The 25,270-nt window shown below is 53.7% G+C and overlaps 1 protein-coding gene across 1 annotated transcript; it reads right to left on the bottom strand.

The window, feature by feature from the left end:
- Positions 1 to 843: 843 nt before the first annotated feature.
- Positions 844 to 24,917, bottom strand: LOC119090234 (inositol-3-phosphate synthase-like). The gene is given in 11 exon segments (XM_037213023.1): positions 844 to 1,901; positions 3,308 to 3,431; positions 4,273 to 4,417; positions 5,080 to 5,208; positions 5,881 to 6,195; positions 6,197 to 6,222; positions 6,626 to 6,802; positions 7,768 to 7,929; positions 9,000 to 9,117; positions 9,716 to 9,827; positions 24,796 to 24,917. Coding segments are annotated over 10 exon segments (1,815 nt in total). The 5' UTR covers position 9,827; positions 24,796 to 24,917; the 3' UTR covers positions 844 to 1,393.
- Positions 24,918 to 25,270: the final 353 nt, after the last annotated feature.

Below are 25,270 nucleotides of genomic sequence, written 5' to 3' on the forward strand. Positions count from 1 at the left end.
CCACACGGGACAAATGTTTCAGGTAGGTTAGATTTAGTTTCGGTTAATCCGGTTTAGTTGCATAAATGCCAAATGTTCAGTCCAAAAGTATTGGTCCTGTTGGGCAGCCTGCAACATCAGACGATCTTCCGGGAGGAGGCAGCGGCGGCGGTTGGGGGCGGAACTGACTGACACCCGCCTCCCAGGCGGTACACCCCGGTGGACTGAGGTGGAGGAGAGGCGGCCAGCCAGGCGGTACACGGTACTGGGTTGAGGTGGAGGAGAGGCGGCCAGCCAGGCGGCACACGGTACTGGGTTGAGGTGGAGGAGAGGTCACGAGTGACGTCACGCCCGCGTGCAAACGGCAGAGCTCCCGCCAGGCTCGGCTACCTACGGCATGTCGCGTACAAAGCTGGCTTTCAGAGGGGCTGAAGTGAAATGCGCGGCATGACCTTGACGTCATGAACAGCACGACCATGACGTCATGGGCGGCGCGACCATGACGTCATAAGCGGCATGACCACGTCACGAGTGGCAGTTCTATTGACGACCGTTGCTGAGTGAAGAGCACCGTTTAAGAATGGTCCCCTGAATCTCTAAGCCCGGTGATGGGCTTTCTGAGATACTGACGCATAGCTTCATGAACGTCTTCCCAAATTGCCATTGCAGTCTTGTAACAGAGCACAAAAAGCGCTACATTTTGATAAGATTATATAAACATCGTAGCGAGGTAGGCAGAAACGTGGAGCGTAAATGGTTTCATCTGCAAGTGCGTCAACCCAGTGCCAAACCCGGCCCTATCACGCCTCTGTGCTGGCCCCAGCTACCAGATCGCCCGCTGTCAAACACCACAGTAACACACCGCATGGTTAAGGAGGTTTATTGGTGCGCCGGTCTGGGGTGGAGAGGCCTGGGACGGCCTTCGCTAGCACGACAGTGGTCAGTGGCCGCCCGAGACACGACAAACGGAACTGGCCAGGTTCTTGGTCGGAGCCGCAGGAGCGCCACGCGCGGCGGCGCGGAAGCGCGGCGGTGAGTTCGGCACGAGTCGCCCCAGCCGCAGCCCCTACCCCGGTCAGGCGTCGCGGCTGAGCCGATCAGGACCTCCTGTCCTGATCAGGCGTCGCGGCCGAGCCGATCAGGACCTCCTGTCCCGATAGCATCGCGGCCGAGCCGATCGGGGCCAGGCGTGGGGGCGGTGAGCCCCGCCGGGCCGCGTAACTCGCCGAGATACAAGGCCACGGCGACACCCACCCGGGCCCGACAACCGCCGCTCCGGCCGCCGATCAGTGTCCGGGCAGGCGTGCGCCGCAGCGGCACTACTGTGGAGTACCTGCCGCCGCTGCGGGCTGGCTGCCGTCGCCCGCTCGGGGGGCGCGACCCTCCTCGCTCCTGCTGCCGACCGGCCAGCCGACTATCCACGACCGTTGCAGCCCACGCTGTTGCCAGTGCCGTTGGGAACGCTGCCAGTGCCGTTGGGAACGCTGCCAGTGCCGTTGAGAACGCTGCCGGTGCCGTTGGGAACGCTGCCAATGCCGTTGGGAACGCTGCCGGTGCCGTTGGGCGCATCGTCAGCACCGTTGAATAAGTTGATGGCGCATTTGGATATGGCGCCGTTTCGTACGCTGCCGTTGAGCACGCCGCCGCTGACGCCGGACCCGGCCTGCGGCGGCGCCACCTCCGTGCCGACGTCCCGCTCCTGCCAGGCGCGTCGGCTGCGCTCGGGCAGCCGGAACTCCAGCGCCATGGAGCTGAGAGGCTGAAGGCCCACGCAGGCACGCAGCACATTCTCCAGCGCGCTGCGCTGCTTAGCCAGCGCGTTGACGACAGGCGCGCCGGGCGGCACCAGCGGCGCCTTGCAAAGGTAGCTGAGCACTGAGAGCACGCTGTGGAAGCCGTGGTACTCCTCCTCGTCCGCCGCCCTGCCAAGGACGAGCGTCAGACCCGAGGCGAGCGGCCGGCGGCGAGGTGGGGTTCATCTGGGTTACGGCAGACCACTTCCGCCCTCGTTCGAACTCGTTACTGCGACGTATTTGACAGCGCAAGGCGGGGAGAGGCGGAGGGGATGGGGGAGGGGGGGGGGGGGGTGAGGGACTTGGCGCGGCGCCTTCAATGAACGACAAGCCGGAGCGAATATAAGAGACAAAGGGATCGCCCTGTACGTGGTGTACCACGTTAGTTTCATTGACTTTCAGCATGTCCTATTATTGAAGAGTCACACCTGACCAAACAAAGTTGTATCAGTTCTTTCCATTCCCACAAAGCAGTTAAACACGTACCTGCGAAGTTTGTAAATGGTAAAGTGAATATCATGTAAATATTATGTAAACCCAAGTCAAGCTGATCCAAGTGAAAAGGCGCAGTCATTTATCTCCCCGAGGTCAAATAAGGTCATTCGATGACGTTGGATGACTTTTGCAAAATTGCAGCTACGATTTCCGTGCACGTCGGCGAGGTTGGTACAGTGCGAAAAGTCTATCAACAAGTGGTACGCGATTTTGAAGAGGACCTGATGCAGCCTTAACCTTGAAAGACCCATGCACTACCCACCATCAACGCTTTCCAACCACTTTGGCTGATGATTCCACAGGTTCTGAGGGCTGGTTTCGACCCGTGCTGAGCATTAAATCTGACCTCGTCTGAACCGCAAGCGGCCTTAACAAAGACACGATTTTTTATGACGTCCGTGATGATACTACTCTATGCCTACAGCTTAGAGCATAAGATGTATTGCGCACCGAACCACAGACACCAGCATTTGGGTCCGGGATACATGTGCCTCGCTAGGTTCGGGATACATGTACCTCGCTAGGTCCGGGACACATTTACCTCGCAAGATCCGGGATACATGTACCTCGCTAGGTCCGGGATACATTTACCTCGCTAGGTCCGGGATACATATACCTCGCTAGGTCCGGGACACATTTACCTCGCAAGATCCGGGATACATGTACCTCGCTAGGTCCGGGACACATTGATCTCGCAAGATCCGGAATACATGCACCTCCCTAGGTCCGGGACACATTTACCTCGCAAGATCCGGGATACATGTACCTCGCTAGGTTCGGGACACATGTACCTCGTTAGGTCCGGAACATGTCTACCTTGCAAGATCCCAGTGATGTATAATCTCCAGAAGCCAAGCAGGAGGACAAAACCAACGTCCTCGTGCGCGGAGGCTTATAACCAAATACCCATCGGTCGGTGTCTGTCTCACCTTCCACGCGCAGAAACACCCCGCATGAACGAAGACAGCGCGTGCCATGCGTGACGTCACCGCTCGCGATGATGTCACCCCGCGGCTGCCGGCGGTGCAGCGCCGCCTCACCTGAACTGAATGCGCTGGAACAGCTCGGTGAGGATGGCCAGGTCGAGAATGAGCGGCGCCGCCAGCAGCGAGTCCTCGCACGTGTTGTGCAGCACCATCGTGTTATGGCCGCCGCACATGATCTCTGCACGGAGAGGCGGACGGTCAGAGCGGGACACCGCGCGGCACGGGGCGGCACGCTCGGCACGAGCCGGCGCGGCGGCGCGGCGGGACGCAGCGGGCGCGTGGAGACGGCGCGGCTCGGGTCCGGAGGATCGCCGGGGCTGTGCCGAGCCAATTGAAAAAGCGGTGTGTGGAGGCGGACCGCGCGATATAAGGCTGACACGTTTTCGGCTCAAACACGCACGCTGACTTCGCATTTCGGCCACCAGGTTTGCAGGCAAGCGGTGCGGCCGGCGAGGGACGCGACCCAACCCTTGACCTGCGCAGTCGAGCGTGTTCTCGCCTTTCATGGTCAAGTGATGGGTCACGTGACTTATCATTGGTTGCTGGTGGCAGCTACTCTGACAGCAATGACAAAACGGAACACAGCTCAAAAATCGCAGCAGTGTTACTGAACGCTGTTACATCGTGCCTGCTTACATTGGACCACAACGGTGGGGCTGTCGGGGGGCGTCCTGACGCGTGCAGCCATCACATAGCCCTGGTACACTCGCACTCCGAAGCACAGACTGCCCACCTGGCCAACACCGCATCCAGTGACATCCTCTCGCCCCTCCCGCTAATGGAACCCCTTCCCCATCCGACACCGCATCCAGTGGCATCCTCTCGCTAATGGGACCCCTTCCCAAACCGACACGCGTTCAGCGGGCCTCAGAGGCCCCTCCCACACATACAGAGGGTCCCACAGTCAGGGGGCTTCCGCCGGTACGTTGCGAGAAGATATGCTGAGCGGTTGGTACGTTGCCAGGCCGCCATCCCGAGCAGCCGTATGCGAGCCGACAGCCCGCCGCCCGCCACAGCACCTGAGGTGTACTCGTCCATGGCCCGCTTGGAGTCGCCGACGTAGGGCACGTATTTGATGACGACGCAGTGGTCGGGGCCGCGGCCGTCGCCGTACAGCAGGCCGTTGGAGGCCACCATGTCGTCCACGACGCTCGACTTGGACACCTGCCGCACGCGCTTTTTGTTTTGAGGGAAGGCGACGCGTGCCGGCGCTCCTTTAAGGAGCGTCAGCGACAGCGGAGGCCGTATTTGGTAGCCATGGGTCGTGGCGCGACTGGGATTCGAACCCGGCCCCCACGTGGGAGCTGCAGGCGGTAATCAACTCGACTATTACACCTCCCCTCCCCCACCCCCTACCGTACAAAGACAGGCCTAGGTGATTATGTGCGGTCCTGCGGCGGCGCGGGGCCCTGAATCAACACAATGGCCACATGAGCGGACAAAGGAAGCGGCGGTCGTACACAATGTCGGAATTTGAAGTAATAAAACACTGGCAACACACCATCATCGGTTGCATCGTTGAGGATGCCCACAGCCGCTGTTTTAGCCCGAGGAATACGTTTTCCGAATAGTCTCAAAAACTGGTCGAGCAGCACCTAGCAATTGCACGTAGTCCCGTTCCGTTACCAATAGCAGCTCAAGCAAAATGAGAAACCGGACCGAATCAACCCACTAACTTTGCTCGGAAATGAGATCCGAACTCTTCGTATGGGCTATGTGAGATCCCGTTAGGACCATATCAGGATAACACATGGTACGGATCTGGTACGGATCTGGTACAGATCTGGTAGGGATCCGGCCAGCAGCGTCGGCTGCGGCGAGCCCACCTCCTTGCTGCGGAACTGCTGCGGCGACGACAGGTTCCTGCCGTCGTTGTTGCCCAGGTGGTTATAGCTGACAATAGACACGGGCTTGATGCCGGCCGACACCAGGAAGTCCACCAGCACCGACTTCACCTGCGGCAGGCGGCGACGGAGCGTCACGGGGGGGGGGGGGGGGGGGGCAGACCGGACAGCTCCAGCGGGCAGACGCCGCCCCAGCTCCGGTGCCCCGTGGGCAGACGCCGCGGTCAGCTGGCTAGCGGGCACGTCCACTGCGCCGGCCGTGGCGACGGACTGACCAGTCTGGAGTTCATCACTGAACCCACCCAGACGGTGACACCGAAGCAACGAGGCAAGAGACGCGCATTTTGAGGACACTGGGGTAGCTCTCGCCCACGGGCAGCACATGCAACCACATCTGAATATCCTCGTGAGTACATGGAGACATACGCAGGCACGTGCCCACCGCTCTTATTCGCGGACACTTCCACCACACTGAACAGTTACCGAGCAACTGGACAACACGCTGGACAGTTACGTAGTTACCGAGCCAATAGCGCGACAGTTAGCCGATAGTGCAACAGTTGGCCGATGGTGCAACAGTTAGCCGATAGTGCAACAGTTGGCCGATGGTGCAACAGTTAGCCGATAGTGCGATAGTTAGCCGTTAGCACCGGGCCGACAGTTACGTAATTACCGATAGATACAGGGCAGCTTCCACCACACTGGACAGTTACCGAGCTCCTACCCTGTCGCCACTTCCAGTTCACCATCTCCCCTTCCCCGCCCTCTCCACCGCCACCGCACCTTGGTCTGGCCGGACTTGAAGTCGTCACCTCCAACGTAGACGCCCGCGCTCTCGGCCATCTGCAGCAGGCCCGGCACGAACGTGTTCTGCGGGGAGCCGTTGATGAAGGCGCAGCCCTCCAGCACGCTGGCCATGCCGTAGAGGGTGCTGGGCGACACCTCGGCGGCGCCGGCCGCCACGCTGGCCTCCAGTTGCGCCTGCGTCACGTTCAGGCCCTCGCGCACCTCGCAGAAGCGCTCCGTGTTGGCCGTCCACAGGACGATCACCTTGTCGACGGCGGCGCTGGCGCGGAACTGCCGGATGTCGGCCCGCAGCCTGCTCCAGCTGCTGCTGCTTGGTGCCTGGCGGGCCGGGCGGCAGGTCACTGGCAGGTCAGGTCAGGTCAGGTTCGATTGGGCCAAGTTCGATTAGGTCAGGTCAGGTTCGACCAGGCCAGGTCAGCTTCGGTCGTCAGGTTTGATCAGGTTGCGCCAGGTTTGGTCATGCTAGGTCAGGTTCGGTTAGGCCAGGCTCGATCAGACCAGGATCCATCAGATCAAGTCAGATCAGGTTCGACTAGGTCAGGTCACCCTCTAGGTCAGGACCCCTCTGGGTCACAGGGTGCTCCGTCGAGCCGCTGAGCGGACGTAGCCCCTCCTGGCGCAGCAGTGTCAAATGGGGGAGGGGGAGGGGGGCAGAGGCCACTCCGATCGCGAGCTCGGCTGCTGTCGCCGGCGGCGCTGGCCTTCGATGACCTGCGCTGACCTTTGATGACGTTGTCGGCGCGCTCCGCCTGGTTGGCCGCAATGAAGTCCGGGTCATAGACCCCCGGCCGGGGCCGCAGCTGGGCCAGGTGAGGGCGCAGCTTGTCCTGCAGGGACACGTCCAGCACCTGCGCCCGCGTCATCGCCTCCGACAGGGGCGCGGATGAGATGTCCCATCCTGGCGGAAAGGCCGGCAACTGCAAGTTATGACAGCCGCCGCTGCACCTTGAACTGCAGATCAGTGATGAGGGCATGTTGTGAGCAATGTCTTGGTTTAATTTCTTCGTATGATACGTAGCGCGATTTAAAATCGCCCTAGTGAAAAAACTTGCAAACGCTTACAATCCCACGAAATGATCTCTCAGCACCAGCGAAATTTGGCTAACAAATAGCCATTGGCTTCGTCTTATGACCAGAAGAAGGTTTCAGAATCAAATTGACCAGAAAAACATTTACGTGCCGGGCTCATTCAGCTACCGCACATAAAAATTACGTCCTTACGCTAAGAGGATTGTCGATTACTCCTTCACAACCGCGCCATACAACTTCACCCCCCCCCCCCCCCTCCCTCCCCCAATAGACGGGTGGAACGTCTCTCTGAACCCTTTAATAAGCGTCACATTTTACCAGAGTTTGTAACCTTTCAGGCGCCAACCACCACTCAGTCCAACACGCAGCAGACCAGTACGGGGTCAGCAGACCATGCCAGACCACGGCACGGGGTCAGCCCTGCGTGCGTCATGCGGGTGTGTGCGGCACACGCATGACCACGTGACGCTTCGTGACGACGCGACCCCCCCCCCCGTGACGCCTCCGGGTGTGTACGGGTGTGTCAGGAGAAAGACATGAGCGGCGGCAGGAGAGCTCTCGGAACGCACGCCGCCGGCGACACCTGGAGCCGCCCGGAGCGATCGGGGCGACATCTGTGATCTGCGAGCGAACCCGCGCCCGACCAGCACGGACACGATCTTTCGAGAAGGCCTGCGCGCTCTGGGGATGTTAACAGGAGCGACCGTTCCTCCGACAACGCCAATCGTCTAACAGATCCATACACAACGGGCTGGCAACACTGCCGTCTGTATATTCAGCGCCTTCACACGGCAGGCCCCTGCACCAGGCACAGGGCCGGGCGCTCAGCCTCACCGTCGAACACGATGTCGTTGGGGTGCACCATGGGCAGCAGGCTGCTGAAGGGCACGTGGTGTCCGGCGCCCAGCTCGATGGTGGACGCCTGGGTGAGCGAGCCGTAGTAGTTGGCCGCCTGCTCGCCCGTCTTGGTTCGCCAGGTGAGGCCCAGCCGGTTGGCTGTTGGCGGAGTTCGGATCAGTCGACACGCTAGTCTGGGGCTGGCTCGCTCAGCCTCGCCCAGCTGAGCTGTCCCTCGCTGGCGTCAGCAGGAGGCGACGGTCTCCTGGCTGACGTCAGCGAGGAGTCAGCTGTCTCCTCACTGACGTCAGCAGGGGCCGGATATCTTCTCGCTAACGTCAGCGAGAGGCCAGCTGTCTCCTCACTGATGTCAGTCAGCCCAGCGGTCTCTGCTGACGTCAGCGAGAGGCAGCGGCACGGCCAGTCCATGCCACGGACGGAGCGGCTGAGTGTGGTATTCATCGGACCGGCTAGCACATGCTGATAGCAAATGACGAGCAACGACGCCAACGGGCGCCAACGACGCCGCAAGGCCGAGGTCACGAGAACATACGCAGTGCCTGCAGGGTCACAAGGTCTCAAGGTCTGAAGTTCTCAAAATTTCCCCGTCAGGTCTCGCAGGTGACGTAAGCGATTAGCAGCTCTGAGAACGCTCAGAAGGCTCCACCGCTCGGTCGTGTGGATCCAAAGCCGCCAAAGATTTCAAGACCAACTCGTCCACTCCGACCGAACCTCCACCCGCGACCGACAGGTGCGTTAAAAGTAGCGTCCCTTCCATGTCCTGGAGAAAATTTCAGAAAATTACCAGATAAAATCTTCCAGAAATACCGGATAATACCGGAAATCTAACAGAAAGTAACGTAGGATCCAAAAAAGTTATTTCAGTCACTTTCTGCTAAACCAGATCATAAAGTTGCCAGTTAAGCATTTCTGAACATCATTGTCCGTGGGAGAACAAGGCAGGAAATAAAGCTAACCTTTCTCCACGAAGCTAAGAGTAAACATCAGCGGCCTTGGGGAAAGGAGACCTTTTCCCCCGCCAAAAATTTCCCGCATGCAATGACTGCAGCGATCAGCAGGAGTCGGGGTAGGGGTGGGGTGGGGGGGGGGGGGGGCAAGGTTCACTCCGCACGGTGTCGATGATTCAGTCCCGACTGGCCTAAGACTGACCGCAGACGGTTCAGCATAGATTCACTCCAGACAGCGAGAACCACTCAGCACAGACTCACCCCAGACGGCGGCGGTGACAGTGGAGCCGTTGTTGCCTCCCCAGCCCACCAGCATCAGCCCCAGCCGCGGCACCGCCCGGGCCGTCCGGAAGTGGCATGACACCGTCACGGGCCGCACCTGGACACAGCGGGGCGCGGGCTGTGAACACCGGAGAACAAGGCCACCGCCCCCGCCCGTCGGGGTCGCGGTCTCAGGTCGCGTTGGGACGCAACACAGGACGAGGGCGGGTCGGGTCGAGAACGAGTCAGGTCGGGAATGAGCCAGGGCCGAGAACGGTTCACGGCGAGAACGGTTCAGGTTGAGGACGGTTCAGGTCGAGAACGGGTAAGGTCGAGAACGGGTCAGGACGAGAACGGGTCAGGACGTTCAGATGCCGCTCAGGATGACCGCCTGTACCCACGTGGAACGAGCGGAAACATGACCCAGCTCGACAAGGTCGGACGTCACGTTAACAGGTCATTTTTTACCTCTTGGGAATGAGCCAAATTTTGACCCGGTTGTCCTGGTAGAAATTCAACATTTTGTATCTCCAGGAAGACTTGCAGGTCCAGCGTAAACGCATGCAGTTGTCACTACTCTGCATGCCTGATGATCGATCTGGAGATCGTTCCGGACTGTTCGCAACCAGTCGTTGGAGGCGCATGGCTGTGTGAGCGCGTAACCGAAGGCGTGCTCCGGCGCGACACCGCCGCGAGCAAGCCACGCATCGCCTCACCTTCAGGACATTGTTCTCCGAGACGACAGACGTGGTGCTGTACTCGTACTCCGCCTCGATGCTCTCCGGCGTGTACCGCACCTTATCGCTGTCCACCTCGACCTGAGCCATCCTGCAAAGGAGCGCAAACGCTGAATATAGCCGCAACAGTGTCTGCAGCACATCGAGCGTTATTACACGGGAGGTAGGAACATTATTAAAAAGGACCGGGGCGTATTTTCGTAAAATGAGCTGCGGTAGGTCGAGGTCGAGGGGTGAAAAATGAAGGTCAAGGAGTGAAAAATGACGCCACCTACCTGTGCAATACGCCAAACAACGGGTTTCTCGTCGGCCCTGGCCACTTTCCTCTCAAATCGCGGGGAGGGGCTGAAGCCCCCAACTCAATAGGAAACTACACCGCTGAGGAAGAGTAACACAATACAGTGTTCCACTATGTAAGCACGCAGGACCCGCTTGTCGTCGTCTCCACGGCCGGGCTGCCAGCATCGACGCGTCGACCGTCTAGACTTCCAGCGCGCGCAGCCAGCCTCTCGAAACTTCTAGCCGTTCGACCAATCGGCGATCAACAGCTGGCGTCTATACGCCCGGCAGCTAGCACTCGTTCAGTCCCCGAGGGACAACGCTACTTCGCCGCTATCAATGCAGCCAAGACTACGAAAGCAAAAGGCTACGCCGATGTGACGTCATCATGGGGCTATTTTGGCTGCCGTAATATGGTTTTTGGTTGGTACTACGGAAGGGTTGGTAGGCATTAGTCGCATGAGTAAAAACGGACATTTCATCGATGAACTGGGTGGAAATCCCATTTTCCCCCTTTATTTTAATGTTACGTGAATAGATATTGTACATTTTGCATTTCAAACCTTCTAAAGGCAAATCAATACTAGGACCTGTTTCCCAAAAAACAGATCCTACTAAACCGTGTTGTAAAAAAAACTCCAAACTTAACTCTAGAGTCCAGTACCTGCGCCATATTCGTGGGGCCAACGCGCCTGAAATGTTGCATGTAATGCGCTTGTGTTAAAGAAATACTGACGTGTAGATAAGTAAGTATCACATTCAATACCTACATTAAGTTCATTAATGGGCAATGAGTGCTCATGTCTACGCACTGCGGTACCCAAATGGAGTGAAATGCGAGAATAAGGTAATGTGAGGAGGGCAGGTGGCAAAAATTTCGCTGTTGCTGTGCTATGATCTTCCTAGGTGGTGAACCTGCAGATCCATAATGGTGGATGGGTTAGATAAAAATGGTGCACAGATAATGATATCCCGACCGCCCTTATGCAAAGGACCGGGGGGCATTTTCGTAAAATGAACTGCGGGTGGTCGGGGTCGAGGAGTGAAAAATGACGGGCGATGAGTGAAAAATGGCGCAACCTACCTGTAAAATACGCCAAACAACGGGTTTCTCGTAGGCCTTGGCCGCTTTCTTCTCAAATTGCGGGGAGGGGCTAAAGCCCCCCAACTCAATAGGAAACTACACCGCTGAGAAAGAGTAACACAATACAGTGCTCCACTATGTCAGCGCGCAGGACCCGCTCGTCGTCTCCACGGCCGGGCTGCCAGCATCGACGCGTCGCCCGCCTAGACTTCCAGCGCGCGCAGCCAGCCTCTCGAAACTTCTAGCCGTCCGACCAATCGGCGATCAACAGTTGGCGCCTATACGCCCGACAGCCAGCACTCGCCCACCTCTGAGTAGGGTGGCTGCCGATCACTGATTGGGGGGGGGGGGGGGGGGCTCCGTAAAACTGTCGACACGCTAAATATTGACCGACAAAATGCTGACCTTCAAATATTGGCACGCTAAATATCGACGCCCAAAATGTCGACACTCCAAAAATTGTTTCTTAAAAACATTGACAAAACGATATATTTCAACGGAAAAACTTGACACGCAAAGCTTCATAACCGTGACCATACAAAATATTGATGTTAGAAATGATATATTTAACCGTTTGGGCAGGCCTGAACATTGATGCGCCTGAACGAAAAATGGTACAGATGCGGTCAGTAAGCCCGTGCGGTATCAGAGAATATGGTTATGATGCATCTCCAGCTGAATTACTTGAAAATCATGAAAAGGGCTCAACACGCCGATTTTAAAATATATATGGTAAGAAAAAGTCTCCAAATGAGCGCAGCGATTCACATCACAGCAGTTTGGTTTTTGACTCTGACGCGGGCCCAAATGGAACACGGGAATCTGTCAGCATCAGGCGTTGGTTAAGAACGCCACCGCGGTTTCTGATGGTTACGGCACTGGGGAATGGGTCCCAGGGCAAGCATGTGCTCCTATAGGCGACTCCACCCTACGAACAGTCATGCCACAGCCTTAGGCGGAATGCCAGGTCTCCATGTGCGCCATGCCACGGCTCTGCGGGGCTTATTTCAGGTCTAAAGGCGGCGCACCACGCATCGGTGGGATGCGTCTCAGGCGCATACGGGCGGCACGCCAGGCCCTTATGGGCAGCATACCAGGTCTCTGCAGGCGGAACCAGAAACCAGGTACCACAATTTTTAGGCGTTGGGTCTAAGCTATGCATTGATTTAGGCGTTTTTCCTCAAAACTGCCCCAACGAGTTAAGCTCAGACGTAGGCAGACGTGGTGCTGCACTTGTACTCTGTCTCAATGCTCTGCGGTGTGTACCGCACCTTATCGCTGTACACCCCGACCTGAGCCATCCTGGAAAGGACGAGCACCAGTGCTGACAGCTACAACATAGTGCTTACAGTAAATCGAACATCATATCACGTAACGAAGGAGCGTTATAAAAAAGGGCCGGCGTTAGTATCGCAGAGCGAGTTGGGGATCAGGGTAGGGCTGAGTGAGAAATGACGCATTCTACCCGTAAAAAGCAAGAAAAGGGTTTCTCGTCGGACTTGGCCCCCTTTCTCCTCAAACTGTGGGAGAAAGGCTGAAGCCCTCCAACTGCATAGAAAACTACGCCGCTGAGAAAGGGGAGACACAACATCGGCCCACAGAACCCGCCCGCCGCCGCCTCCACAGCCGGGCTGCCAGCATCGACGCGTCGCCCGCCTAGACTTCCAGCGCGCGCAGCCAGCCTCTCGAAGCTTCCAGCCATTCGACCAATCGGCGATCAACAACTGGCGCCCGTAGGCCCGGCAGCCAGCACTCGCCCCACCTCTGAGCAGGGTGGCAGCCCATCACTGATGGGGGGGGGGGGGGGGGGTGCTGGTAGTGTAGTGGTTAACCACCACACCACTCGCCGGTAGTGTAGTGGTTAACGCGTCTGCGATGGCCACTGCACATCTGGCGACGCCATATAGCCTCAGCAGCTGGGTGCGTCGTAAAGCCCCAAAAACATGACATGACACATCACTGATGGGGGGGGGGGGCTGATTCGGGGATCCCAGCCAAACCGTCGCCACGCAAAATATTTACCCACAAAATGCCGACCTCCAAATATCGGCGTGCGAAATATCGACTCTTAAAATATCGGCACTCGCAAAATTGCCTGTACAAAACATGGACAAAACAGACTATTTCAACGGAAAATATCGTCACGCGAGGCGTCATAATCTTAAACGTGCAAAAAAATGATGTTGCAACTTAAAACAGTTGAATATAAATATTCAGCTGTTTGAGCATGTGTGAACATCGACACGCCTGATAAAAAAGTTGGGATAGATATGGTCAGTAAAAAAGTGATACCGAATAACAGCTTTATGGTTCATTTCGAGTTAACTAATTTAAAAACCACGCAAAACGTTCAACAGATCAAATTCATACACATAGCAAGAAAAAGTCTACAAATGAGCGCAACGATTCCTACGGTAGCAGTTCGGTTTTGGTTAACGCGCGGGTAAAACGAAACAAGGGAATCTGTTAGCACCTGGCATTCTATCAGTAAAGCTCCACACTATGAACGGCTATACAATAGCCTCAGGCGGTTTACCAGGTCTCCACGAGCGTCATACCAAGCCTTTGCCGGGCCATTCCGGGTCTGAAGGCGGCATGCCACGCATCGGTGGGATGCATATCAGGTCTATATGGGTTGTATGCCAGGTCTTATGGGCGGCATACCACACAGAAATGAGCGATTTTTTTCGAAAAATATAAATGAATTTCGAAAAATTCGAAATTCATACCACACCGGAAATTCTTGGGCGTCGGGTCTTAGCTATTTATTAGTTATACGTTTTCCCCCGAACCTGCCCCAACGAATTTAGTTCAGCCGTAGACAGGCGTGGTGCTGTACTCTCTCTCGTACTCGTAATCTGCCTCAACGCTCTGCGGCGTGCACCGCACCTTATCGCCGTCCAACTCGACCTGAGCCACCCTGCAGAGGAGCACCAGAACCGAATGTAGCCACAACAGTGTTTGCAGCACATCAAGCTTTATAGTACTTAACGTGGGAACATTTAAAAAAGACCGGGGCGTGGTTTCACAAAACGAGTCGGGGAAACGGTGTAAGGCTGAGGAGTGAAAAACGACACAATTTACCGGTAAAAAACGCCAAAGACGGGTTTTAGTCGGGCTTGGCTTACTCTCTTCTCTAATTGTGGGGAGGGACTGGTACCTCGTAAATGAATAGAAAACTACACCGCTGGGAAAGGGTAGCACAATACAGTGTTCCCCTACATAGGCGCGCAGAACCCGCCCGCTGTCGGCTCCACGGACGGGCCGCCAGGATCGACGCGTCGGCTGTCCAGACTCTCAGCGCGCGCAGCCAGCCTCTCGAACCTTCTGGTCGTCCGACCAATCGGCAATCGACAGCTGGGCGTCCATCATGCATGCATATGATGACCCTGGCATGACTTATCGCAGGTGGCACGAGGCATACGTGCAGCGAATTTCACAAAGATGGGAGTCACATCTCATTAAGAAAACAACAGCTGAAAGCCCAAGTTATTGCATCATAGGTTGCAAAATTTTCTGCATGGCATAAAAAACATGTCACGTCTTCTATGTGCTTAATTCCGCTCGTCTACCTTGGATTTGGAACAGTCAACATCTGTTCACGCCCATGGGAATTTATGCAATCGATTTAAAATCAGGCGGCACATGTCCCGGGGCCGCCACGTCAGAACGTCGCTGCAGGCAGCTGTCGACCCTTGGAGCGCATATTTCCAGTGACTTTACTGGGTGTCGTACCCACAGGAACTCACCAGCTGCGCCGTTTTCGAACTCCGCAGCAAGAATGTCAGATGCTGCCACATTCCCGGCCCTAGTTTTCTCTCGGGACAGAGAATTCCAAAGTAAACTACTTTGTTGAGACGATTCGTGTAGAAATACACAGTTTTAACCAAGTCTTACCATGTGTGCTAAATTTGTGTGCGTCGAGATTTTTTTTCTCCAGGGTGTTGTTACATCTGGTCTCAAAGGGATTTCAAATACGTGATCAGAGAGCACAGGATCTTAGTGATCTTATCCGTAACATATTAAGTATCGAACGAATATATATTTGGTATCCAACATATCAAGTGACATGTTTAGTGACATATTTAGTATCATATTTAGCATCGAACATACATGTATCGAAACCCGTGCTACAAACAGCTGAAAGAAGTTATTGACGTTGTCGGCACTTTGTCCGCTAATATTTAGCGTGTCGATACTTGGTCCCATAATCTTTCCGGGGACTGTGGTATGGAAGGGATGACTGTGGCCCCACCAACTATCCTCAAAACACACGCGTTTTTAGCACGTTTCCATTGGCATTGATCGTCCCTAAAGCTTTGCCGCAAGGACCTCTCGGAGCGCTGCTGTCCACATATGCCGCGCGTGGAAAGCTGCGAGCGATAGCTGATTGGCTGACGCGGCTGGCTGCCGTGAAGGGCTCATCACGCTTTAGCAGCATGGCGATAAGCAGTTGCGCGGTAATCTCATTGCAGGCAGCCGCGGCCATCCAACACGAAACAAGCCGCGACCAATGAAAATGAATCAAGCCGAACGTGAATGACCATGAAACAAGTCGCGACCAATGAATAAAACCAGTTGCCGCGACCAATAAACGCACATAACTTACGCGATCGATGAACATGAATCAAGCCGCGAGTAGTGAAAGTGAACCAAGCCAAAGATGAATGAAAATAAATCGGTACAGACGAGTACAAGGTCAGGACGTGCGCTATACTGCTGCACAAAATACACAATTTGAAGTGGTAAGATAGTCGTTACCAATATGTTCCATATCATGAAAAGATGGCAATGACGTAGACATGTATGTAGAATTTTCCTCAGGGGAAGAAAATCGCAAATTTTCTCCGAATTTCTACGCATTTAGACTGAATTCCTGCGAAACTGCCCAGTAATGAGAAATAACTTTTGGCTCCGGGGACCATGGTCCCCCCCCCCCCCCGGCCAATATCCTTACTAACATTCTTAGGCCTTGGACATCGTTAAAGGAAGTGTTCTATATTTGAACAGGTTTTGACCTGAAATATCCATACCGAATATCACTCGGTGCAGTTAGCAGTACTGCCCCTCGCTAGACCTAAAACGCTATAGTTTCTGAGCAATACGCCTGCCAAAATGCGTAGGCTATGTCGTGCAGACTATTTCAGGGTCACCTAGGCATCCATGATGCCATACTAACGTCATTCAAATCCTGCTGTGTCATTGGATATGCAGCGATCAAGGCCAAGAAAAAATAATTGTCGAGTCGTCCATATCTTGCGTTCGTGAACATGAATTCCAAATAAAACGGCCGTCAATTGGCTCTCAAGCAAGATACGATGACGCAATTAACTTGATGTACAATAACGTATTGAGGAGCATATTCACTAGACGGAGAAATTGTGCTACCTGGAACAGTCTTTTCGACTTAAAATTATGCAAATAGTTATAAGTGAGATTGTCAAATCCTATATGATGCTTGCCTCAATATCTTCAAACGTTGAATATTCCCTAGCCCGACACGCAGACGCTCAAACGTTCGGACAATTCCCGCAGTAACCTTTGTTGACCTTTAACGCAAATCGCCAGGAACGGGCCACTGGTGACCTCATCTGTGAGGGGCAACTCGCTTCGATTCCGATGCCTTACACGCACTTTCTGAACATCTCAGGGATAGTAATGAAATTTCCGCCAGCGGGTTCGAAGGGCTGACGGCCAGGCCAGAAGACATAAGCCGACATGCCACGATTTGACTTTGAACATTGCTCTGGGTGTCCCTGACCTGGAAGGAAACACCTTCTCTGCTTTGCACCGGTCGGGTGGCAGCATTGCCCGTCGGTGCACGTGGCGATGGGCGCCAGGTCCTGAGAAATGTTGGCGGGTTTTTGGTATTTTACTGTGCCTGTGACGGCATCACGCGGCGTGGAGTTTGCGCCGTACAAGTTTTAAAGAGCTACACTTTTAGTTGCTGAAGAGTGTGTGCAGTCGCGATCACTGGTGGCACATAAATAAGCCTGCGGACGGCATGGCGAGCGGGCCTGCACGCTAAACCAGGAGACACTCGTAGCATTCGAGTCACACTCACTCAACTTGCGACCTGGCTCGAACGTTGAGATACGTCTTATTGGCAGACACGGCTTACTACATCTACAAAGAAAATGAATCTAGATGGAAAATGGGTGATACCTAATTGGCAAACACAGTCTGTTTCATCTCAAAGGAAGCGGAACTGGCCATACAATAGACGATCAGATGAAATAGGCAACATAATTTGTTTTACTTGCTCTTATGTGGCATGAGGTTATCTCCAAATATTGTTTATCTTAATAACTGTTCGATTCATGCATGTGCCTGCCTGCTATGTCTTCGGGGTTCTATCAAGCTCTTTATCATGCCTGCTGGGTTCCACTTAGCTCTTTATCATGCCACTTGCTGGATAAGTGCAACACACCTACAAGGTTTCGTCGTGCATGGTCGTGTTCTTCAAATCGATTTTAATCAGTTCCATTAAACATGCCGATGATGGCACAATGCTCCATAAAAACACGTGGGCAAAAATTGTCTACCCTCAAACCCAACGATACGCCGGCGGGCTCAGACCGCGCCAAACATGACGGATTGGCGCGCCGGAATGCGGCGTCTGTCCGGCAGACGCAGCTTAAAGGGAGAAGTCCACGACTCCAGATATTGGAGCAAGCGTCAGATCAGAGAGAAGCATCGTTCGATGAAATAAACTCATTTGGAGCTGTTGGTAACTTCTAAGTGGAAAAAACTGGTCAAGACAGCACAATTTCTCTGTTTACAAGATATGCCCCTAAAGATGTTGTAGCTTATTACGTTATACGTAACACGACATTGAGAGAGGGAGAGCCAGGTGGCTGCCGTTATATCTAAAAATATGTGCTCACGAACGCCAGATACGATAACTCGACAGTCATATTCTTATTGGCCTTCATTGCTACGTCGCTAATGGAATGGTAAGATTTCGGTAATGCTATTGGAGCACCATGGATGTCTGGGTGACCTTGAAATAGGCTCCGAAAAGTCTGCACATCTTCGCGGACGTGTAACTCCGAAACCAGAGGGGTTCAATCTTCAGAAGAGCAGGTCTATAAACTGCACCAAATAATATGCAAGGTGTTTATTACAGCTCAAAACCCCATTCGAATGTGGAACGCTCCCCTTAACCACCTCCGCCGAATACAAACTCTTCCCGTATTCCTTACACGTTTCTCACGGCATCACAGTTCGTCATCTAATGGAAGTCACTGCAGCCCAATGCCTGCTTCTCTCCGTGGTTTATCACCACCGTCCGTTATTTGACGGGAGTCACTGCAGCGCGGTAGCCGCCGCTCCCGCTCTCCGTGGTTTATCACCACCGTTCGTTATCTGACGGGAGTCACTGCAGAGCGGTGGCCGCCGTTCCCCGTGACGTGTCGCTGGGCGGCGTCCTCTCCCCGCCGGGAGTGCGGGGACGGTCGAGCAACAGATGGCGGCTCGTGTTCGCGGTGGCCCTGCTGGCAGTCTGTGGCCCAACCCGACACCGGCGCCGGCGCGGTCCCGTACACAGTCCAGTGGCGCCCCGCAGCCGGCCGCCGGGGACGGTCACAGCGGCCCGCCCGCCCAGACCCAGACACGGGACCGCTCGCTGGGTGCGGGGGCGTACGCGACGTCCAGACGCCGCCGTTCGACCCATTTGCCCACAAAGCGCAGGGAGAGAAGTTTGCAGACGCTGATGTCAAAGTCGCGGCGTATGACAAGCTTTCAGACTTCGGCATTCATAACAGTACGATCTTATGATCCTTTAAAGCATTGTTTATACTTTGCTTGAGCCGCACAACATACGCGTCAACTGAGCCTGGTACAAAGCAGATCACATAACACGGGAAATCCATTTATTGCGTAATGCGATGTGGTGCTTGCAGCTCAGCAATAATTTATTGAGTGTCGCATCATTGTAATGATTGATGACTGGGGTTTTAGGGCGCGTCGACTTCTAGGGTCATTTTGCGCCCATAGCAGCTAAGTGTGTACCGAGGTGTATAAATGACTGTGAATCCTACGTTTCTCAAAAATGAAAACAGCTGTCCGGTGCCAAGCATGCGAGAATCGTCACCGATAAGGTCTGAAAAGGTGAGACCTGACGCATCTCGTTCGAAGTAAAGTGCCCGCTCTTCTCTGAACTGTGGGCAAGAGCGAAAAACGTGGCGAACCGTAAGTGGCGCATCACAGCGAGGACATTTAGGGCGTTCTCCACCGCACAAAAGGTAGCTATGTGTTGCGTGCGTGTGGCCAATTCATAATCTGCTGAGGGTTACTTCTCCGCGTCTCAACTTTCGTGAGCTTGAAGACCATGGACCCAGTTGTGGCTTGACCACCTTTCACTTATTGTTTGCAATGGCGTCCTAGCAACGTTGCCATTTCCCCTTCACAAAGGTCGCGATTGCAGGGTAAAAGTCCCTTGCCGGCAAGGATAAAGAACGGGTGCAAGGTGCACGCGCTGCCCGTTTTGCGGCCGCGTCAGCACGCTCATTACCTGCGATACCCACATGACTCGGTATCCAACATAAGACGATAGTTTTACCAGCAAGATCCAGCGCTGTCAGGTGAACTAAAATATCCTGTATAATGGGACAAGGTGGGTTAAAGGCTGTCAGGGTCAACAGGCTGCTCAAAGAATCGGATAAGATCACGTGTCGCATCATTGTAATTGCCACTGTAATTATAATGTAATTAATACCTTCAACTAGCATGTTTGAACAAAAATGGCACCGCCGAAAAACACGAAAGGGCACATCACAAGTAGCATGTTTAACCAGGCAATTAGAACCAAAATATGATGCGCTTTCGGATTAAATATACCGAAAAAGGATCTAGAATAAGACGCAGCAGCTTAGGCGCCAAATGAACAGAAGGCACACTTTTTCCGAAAAAGTTGGTTCTAGTGTTAAGATCTTCAAAAGTACGTAACAAGGGGTCAGTTGGGTGTTAAAATACGGCCTTTTTAGCAGGTTAAGTGGGTGGGGGGAGGGTTGCTGCGCGGTCGGGCAGGGTCCACACTGACCACATATCCTCTCCTCCAATCCTAGCTCTTCTAGCCTCGTTCTAGTCCTGTCATTTGCTGATTTGCATCCGCACAGTCAAATTCCCCCCCCCCCCCCCTGACCAGGATATGTCACACTCAGAGGTGCATACGGTGTTCAGTGCATTAGCGAGGAACGTCATTGACATAGATAGGACAGCAGAAATGGCCTTATTCCTCGGAGAAAAACCAGGAGAATGGAGATACAGTTGGGTTGACATTTCGACAACATGCCTTTATCGAGATAACAGCAGAAGTGAAACTTCTGACTTCTGCTATTGTTTTCAATAAAGGCATGTTGCCGAAATATCAACCCAACTATATCTCCATTCTCCTGGTTTTTCTCCGAAGAATAAAGCTATTACTTGCCTTATCACGCCCAGAGCTGTTTGAGACCTGTTTTAGTCCGTTTAGCTCCCTTAAGTAACGCAGTCAATTCAATAATCTTTGTCTTTTTCCATCCGAACGCAAGAATAAAGAGGCTTTGATTCCCAGAAAAAACGCAGTTTGCGAGTACGTTAAGTGAACCCACATTCGGGGTTGGTCATATTGCTGGCGTTTTATTTCCGCCCAAAATTACTTAAAAAGACCCTGCTTTAATATGAGCCTTACCATTATCCTCGATTGCTTACAATGTTGTGTTAAAACGTATCGACACAATTTCTACCTATTGACATTTTTCAAAATTACACAACACCTTATGGGGTCCACAAAATAACTTTTCCGGACAGAGATTTTCCCTGCATTCTCCATCCAAGCCAGGATGTGATCGAGGCAGGCAATTTGAAATTGCCGTCCGAGGTCATTTTGAAAACGAACAAGACCCTGAAACAGCACTCTTGCCTACAGCGTGGTATAATTTTTTTCCACATGTACTTTAGCCGCACGGAGACGTACAGGCCGTATGTTCCAGATTATCTGAGTTTTTACCAGGTAGCTGCCAACCGAGATAAAAATCCACGTGATGCGTACTCACCTACCTCCGGACCCCTGGCTTGAGAATGTCCTGGTCGCACCCCTAGGGAAAAAGCCTATTTGACCTATTTTCTGTTTGCGTTGCATTCACTGCATTTGGCCGTTGATTTGCGAGGTCGTTGACCTACGTCAGATTGCTTCATAGACCGGGGCGCCTTCGTTTTTGGAGAATGTGTGGGGAAAAATGCCTGGCAAAACGTAACAACCTCTCAACTCATTGCAATTGTTCCCCGTACCGAAGCCATTGACCAAATCATCTTTGACAGACTGATTCAACACAGGATCCCAACGCAATGGGCCGAAAACCATTAACCGGACACTAGTGTTCGCGCTAAAAACGTGCTACGACACACGGTAAGATATTACGGTTCTTATATGTTTACTGCAGACGCCCCACGCTTTTTCCGTTCCATTTACTTTTGAACTGCATGTTTCGTTATTTTGGGGGTACCAGAAGACATTGTCTACTGAGGTTATTTGGCTTTCCGCACACCATTTACTTACTCGGCGTGATGACGCTAATGGGGCGAGCACATCACATCAAGACCAGCAGTTGACAGAATAATGCTACATAATGAAACGCTATTCCGGGATTATTCACCATGAGTGAGGTCAGAGGCCTGGCACGGCCTGAAATTTGCCGTCTCTCGGTGGATAGTTTGTGCAGTGCACTAAGACATAACTGACAAGTCAGTGCCCAGTCACACATGTTCGAGATGGGGACGCTTCATCGCTGCTTGGTCGAGAGCGTGCGCCTTACGAAGTAGCGCAGCCACGGGGCACATGTGAGTTTAGTCCCGCCCCGTCAGGTTCGAGAACAATTTTTCAACACGACACTGCTGAATATAATTCCGAAAGCTGGGGATCGGGAAAACTATAATGGTTATAAATAGCATGGACGCTGCCAAGGGCATCAACATGTCGACTCAAACGATCATAATCTGGTCACAAGACTAGCGGATAGCGAAGTGAATACGTACCATACGCACCTGAAACAACTGTTAGCGGCGCACGGGCAAACCAACATCGATGACTCATTGATATGCTGGGTACTGTATCGATTGGCGTTTGTGGGGGGTCTGTTAGTCTTTTCGCAGTGCGTAGGCACTGCCAATGGGGCTGGAAGCCACTCCTAAAAAAATTGCTCCTCCGTCGTCAATCGCCCCTACCGTTGCAAAACCTGGCTGCGTCTCTGTCTGCCCACAAGGCTGAAGCGGAGACGATTAATACTCCAGCTCACACTCCCACTCTAAGTTCATGGACTCGCGAGACATGAGGACATCCAAGTTGCCTATCGACCATTCAGTGGCTTGCTACTTTGTAATGGGCTCCATCTGGGTTATCACTCGGTATCCAAACTCTCCTTTCCTTTCCTTTAACAAGTTATCCCTATATTACATGTCATTCCTATAATATGTTAATATGTTAACATGTTACAACATGATTACATGTTATAACATGTAATCAGGGAGTATGACGTCACTCGGGATCCAGACCAGCGCAGGGCGTTTCCTACTTCATCACGGTTGCTTCTCACTTTTTGGCGGTTTCCTCTAATTTCTTCACGGTTTCCTCTCGCTTTTCACGGCCTTTCCTCGTCCCTTCGCGTTCTCCTCGAAGTCAGATGCGCACGTGCGGTGCAAGATAGGATGTGGAGGGAAAGGGGGGGGGGGGCGGCTTCATCATGAACATCCCCACAAGACTTTGGAACTCTGAAGTGACACAAACGTGTCGCGGTGAAGGAGCACCAAACATGCATGCCAGGCCCCATAACTTTTATTTGCAAGGGGTACCAAATTCGGGTGGCACCCCCACGGACCCGACACTGCTCCAAGACCTCCCGTTTCGAAAAGCACAAAGTTCCGACGGAACCAGGGTGATCGTGCCTCCACTGAGCGAAATCCAGGATCGGCCTTCTCGACGAAAGGGGCACCAAAAAAGACACGTCTCGGGCCCAATTTCCCGCGTCTTCAAGTGACACTAAATCCCAGGTCCCAGCTATTTTGTTTGTGTTACCGCATGTACTTTGACGGTATTTAGCAGGGAACTTAACCTCTTTTTGACATGTAACGGCCGAAAACCATGACCTTAAGAATGACAGGATTCACGAAAAGTGGACGTGCTCCATGCCGTTCTGCAAAATACGGCAAATTTCGACGAGATATCCCTGGGGCAGGGTTGAGGCAAAAATTGATACTAGGCCAGGTTTTGGACACTTTTGGTCGAGGATTCCTTAATGGGGCAGCTCATGTTATTTTTGGGCAGCCCGTTGTATCTAAGGGCGCGGGTCTCGTACTAAGGCAGATATCGCGTGGAACCAAACAGGCACCGAAGTGCATAAAAAAACGAAGAGTGAGAGTTCATAAACATGAGGACAGCCGGTAGACCAATGCGGCACAGTCGTCTCAACTGCGTCGTAGTTGTCTTCAATGCTACCAAATTATCCTCTCCTGCTCTGCACACAGCTGCTCGCACAGCCTTTACAGACAGAGATCCGTCAATGAAATTGAAGCGGTCAGACAAAAAATATCGCGCGAGCGCATAGGTTATTTCTAGCACAAGCTTCAACACCTTGCGCTGAGCAGGTGAACCAGCTGCCAGCAACCGCACGCCAGATGGGCCAGTTATCAGCGTGGCGACTGAAGCCGTTTGCTACTGTCGTTCGCATTGCGAAATGTTCGATACATTTTTGCATACTGTGAGTTTGGTGAAGTTAGATGCAATGCAAAATGTGGAATTATAAATTCGGTGCGATTCTCATCCTTCTTGAACATAGCAGCGGGGGTAAATAATGGTGGACAGATGCCCATTTAGCCGAAGCCCCCACCCACTCCCGTCCTCTGACCATGGGCCTCCGCCCCAAGCAGAGAAATGGGCCATCCTATTTGGGGCCGGACTGGACCTGCCTTCTATATCGCTGCCACCTTTTGCAGACCGGGTTTCATGCATGTAACCCGTTCTTCTTCTAGTCTTCTTCGGCGCGCAGAAAGTAGTGTCTCGAAATAAGAATAACACTAAAATAAAGTGCTTAAACTTCGAGGTCTTTTTTTGGATGGGGACCAAGTTCCAAGAGCACCAAAATGGCACGTGCCCCCGCCCCTCCCCTCCCCCCGCTTGACGAGATCCTACATCCGCCCCTGTTGCGGTGTATTTTCAGCCGGTAACAGAGGACCGGGCAGATCCCCGAACATAATTGGTAATAGAGAGAAGGAAATCAACGGCAGTCAGCGGCACCCGGGGAAAACACGGAGACACGAACTTCAGTCTTGTCGGACGGAAACATGACGTGTGCAAGTGTCAAGTCAAGTCAAGTGACGAATCAGTTTTTTCAGTTTGACTTCAAATGAGGCTTCCCTCCCAATCTTAATTTATCATACTTCCCTATATCATACCCTGGGGCGCAGCAAGGATTTTCCCACGGGGGGGGGAGCTCGGCGAGTACGCATCGCGCCGACTGTTAATTTTCCGTCGGGAGCCATCTACGGTGAAAAAGAGAAAAAATGGTTTCGGGCTTGAGGGGGGCAAGCCCTCTCTGCCCCACTCTCTGACTGCGCCCCTGCACATTTCGCAAGCAATGGTGCAACACTGGCGCTCTGGACCCACATGGCGCACCCTCACAAAGCTCCCCACAGCGGCTGCCAGACATCCTGCAGACGGTACCTGAAGCAGGCGGTGAGGGTGCGGCTGTCTGCGCGCGATGCGTCCACCCCCGTCACTTCCCCGGTCACGAAGGAGCGGGTAATATTAGCCGGCGTCGGCCCCGCACCGCCGACAGCAGACGCACCGGACGGAAATCGTCGGCTGACGACTGCGCGAGGGCAAGAGAGGCGATTCTTCCGCTCCGTTGGCCAGGATTTCCGACCATGTGACTCCGTAGAGTGGTCGATGCGCCGTGGGAAACCCCACCACTAGGTTCGCTGGTGTCGCAGAAGGGAAGCCCTGGGAGGCATCGGCGATAGGGGTGGACCGAGCGCTGCCATATCCCTGTGGTTGCGCTTTTGATCGCTGCCAAATAAGTATTCATCGTGAAGGCTGCAGGAAAATGTCCGCCGTTGTGGCGTGGAGAACGGTGCAGATTACTGACCAGGCCGTCCAGTCACAAAGTCCGGGGCATGACTACTGTTTGGATGGAGGA

Source organism: Pollicipes pollicipes, unplaced genomic scaffold (genome assembly GCF_011947565.3).
Source record: "Pollicipes pollicipes isolate AB1234 unplaced genomic scaffold, Ppol_2.1 Scaffold_1600;HRSCAF=1878_pilon_pilon_pilon, whole genome shotgun sequence".
Classification (NCBI taxonomy): Eukaryota; Metazoa; Arthropoda; class Thecostraca; order Pollicipedomorpha; family Pollicipedidae; genus Pollicipes; species Pollicipes pollicipes.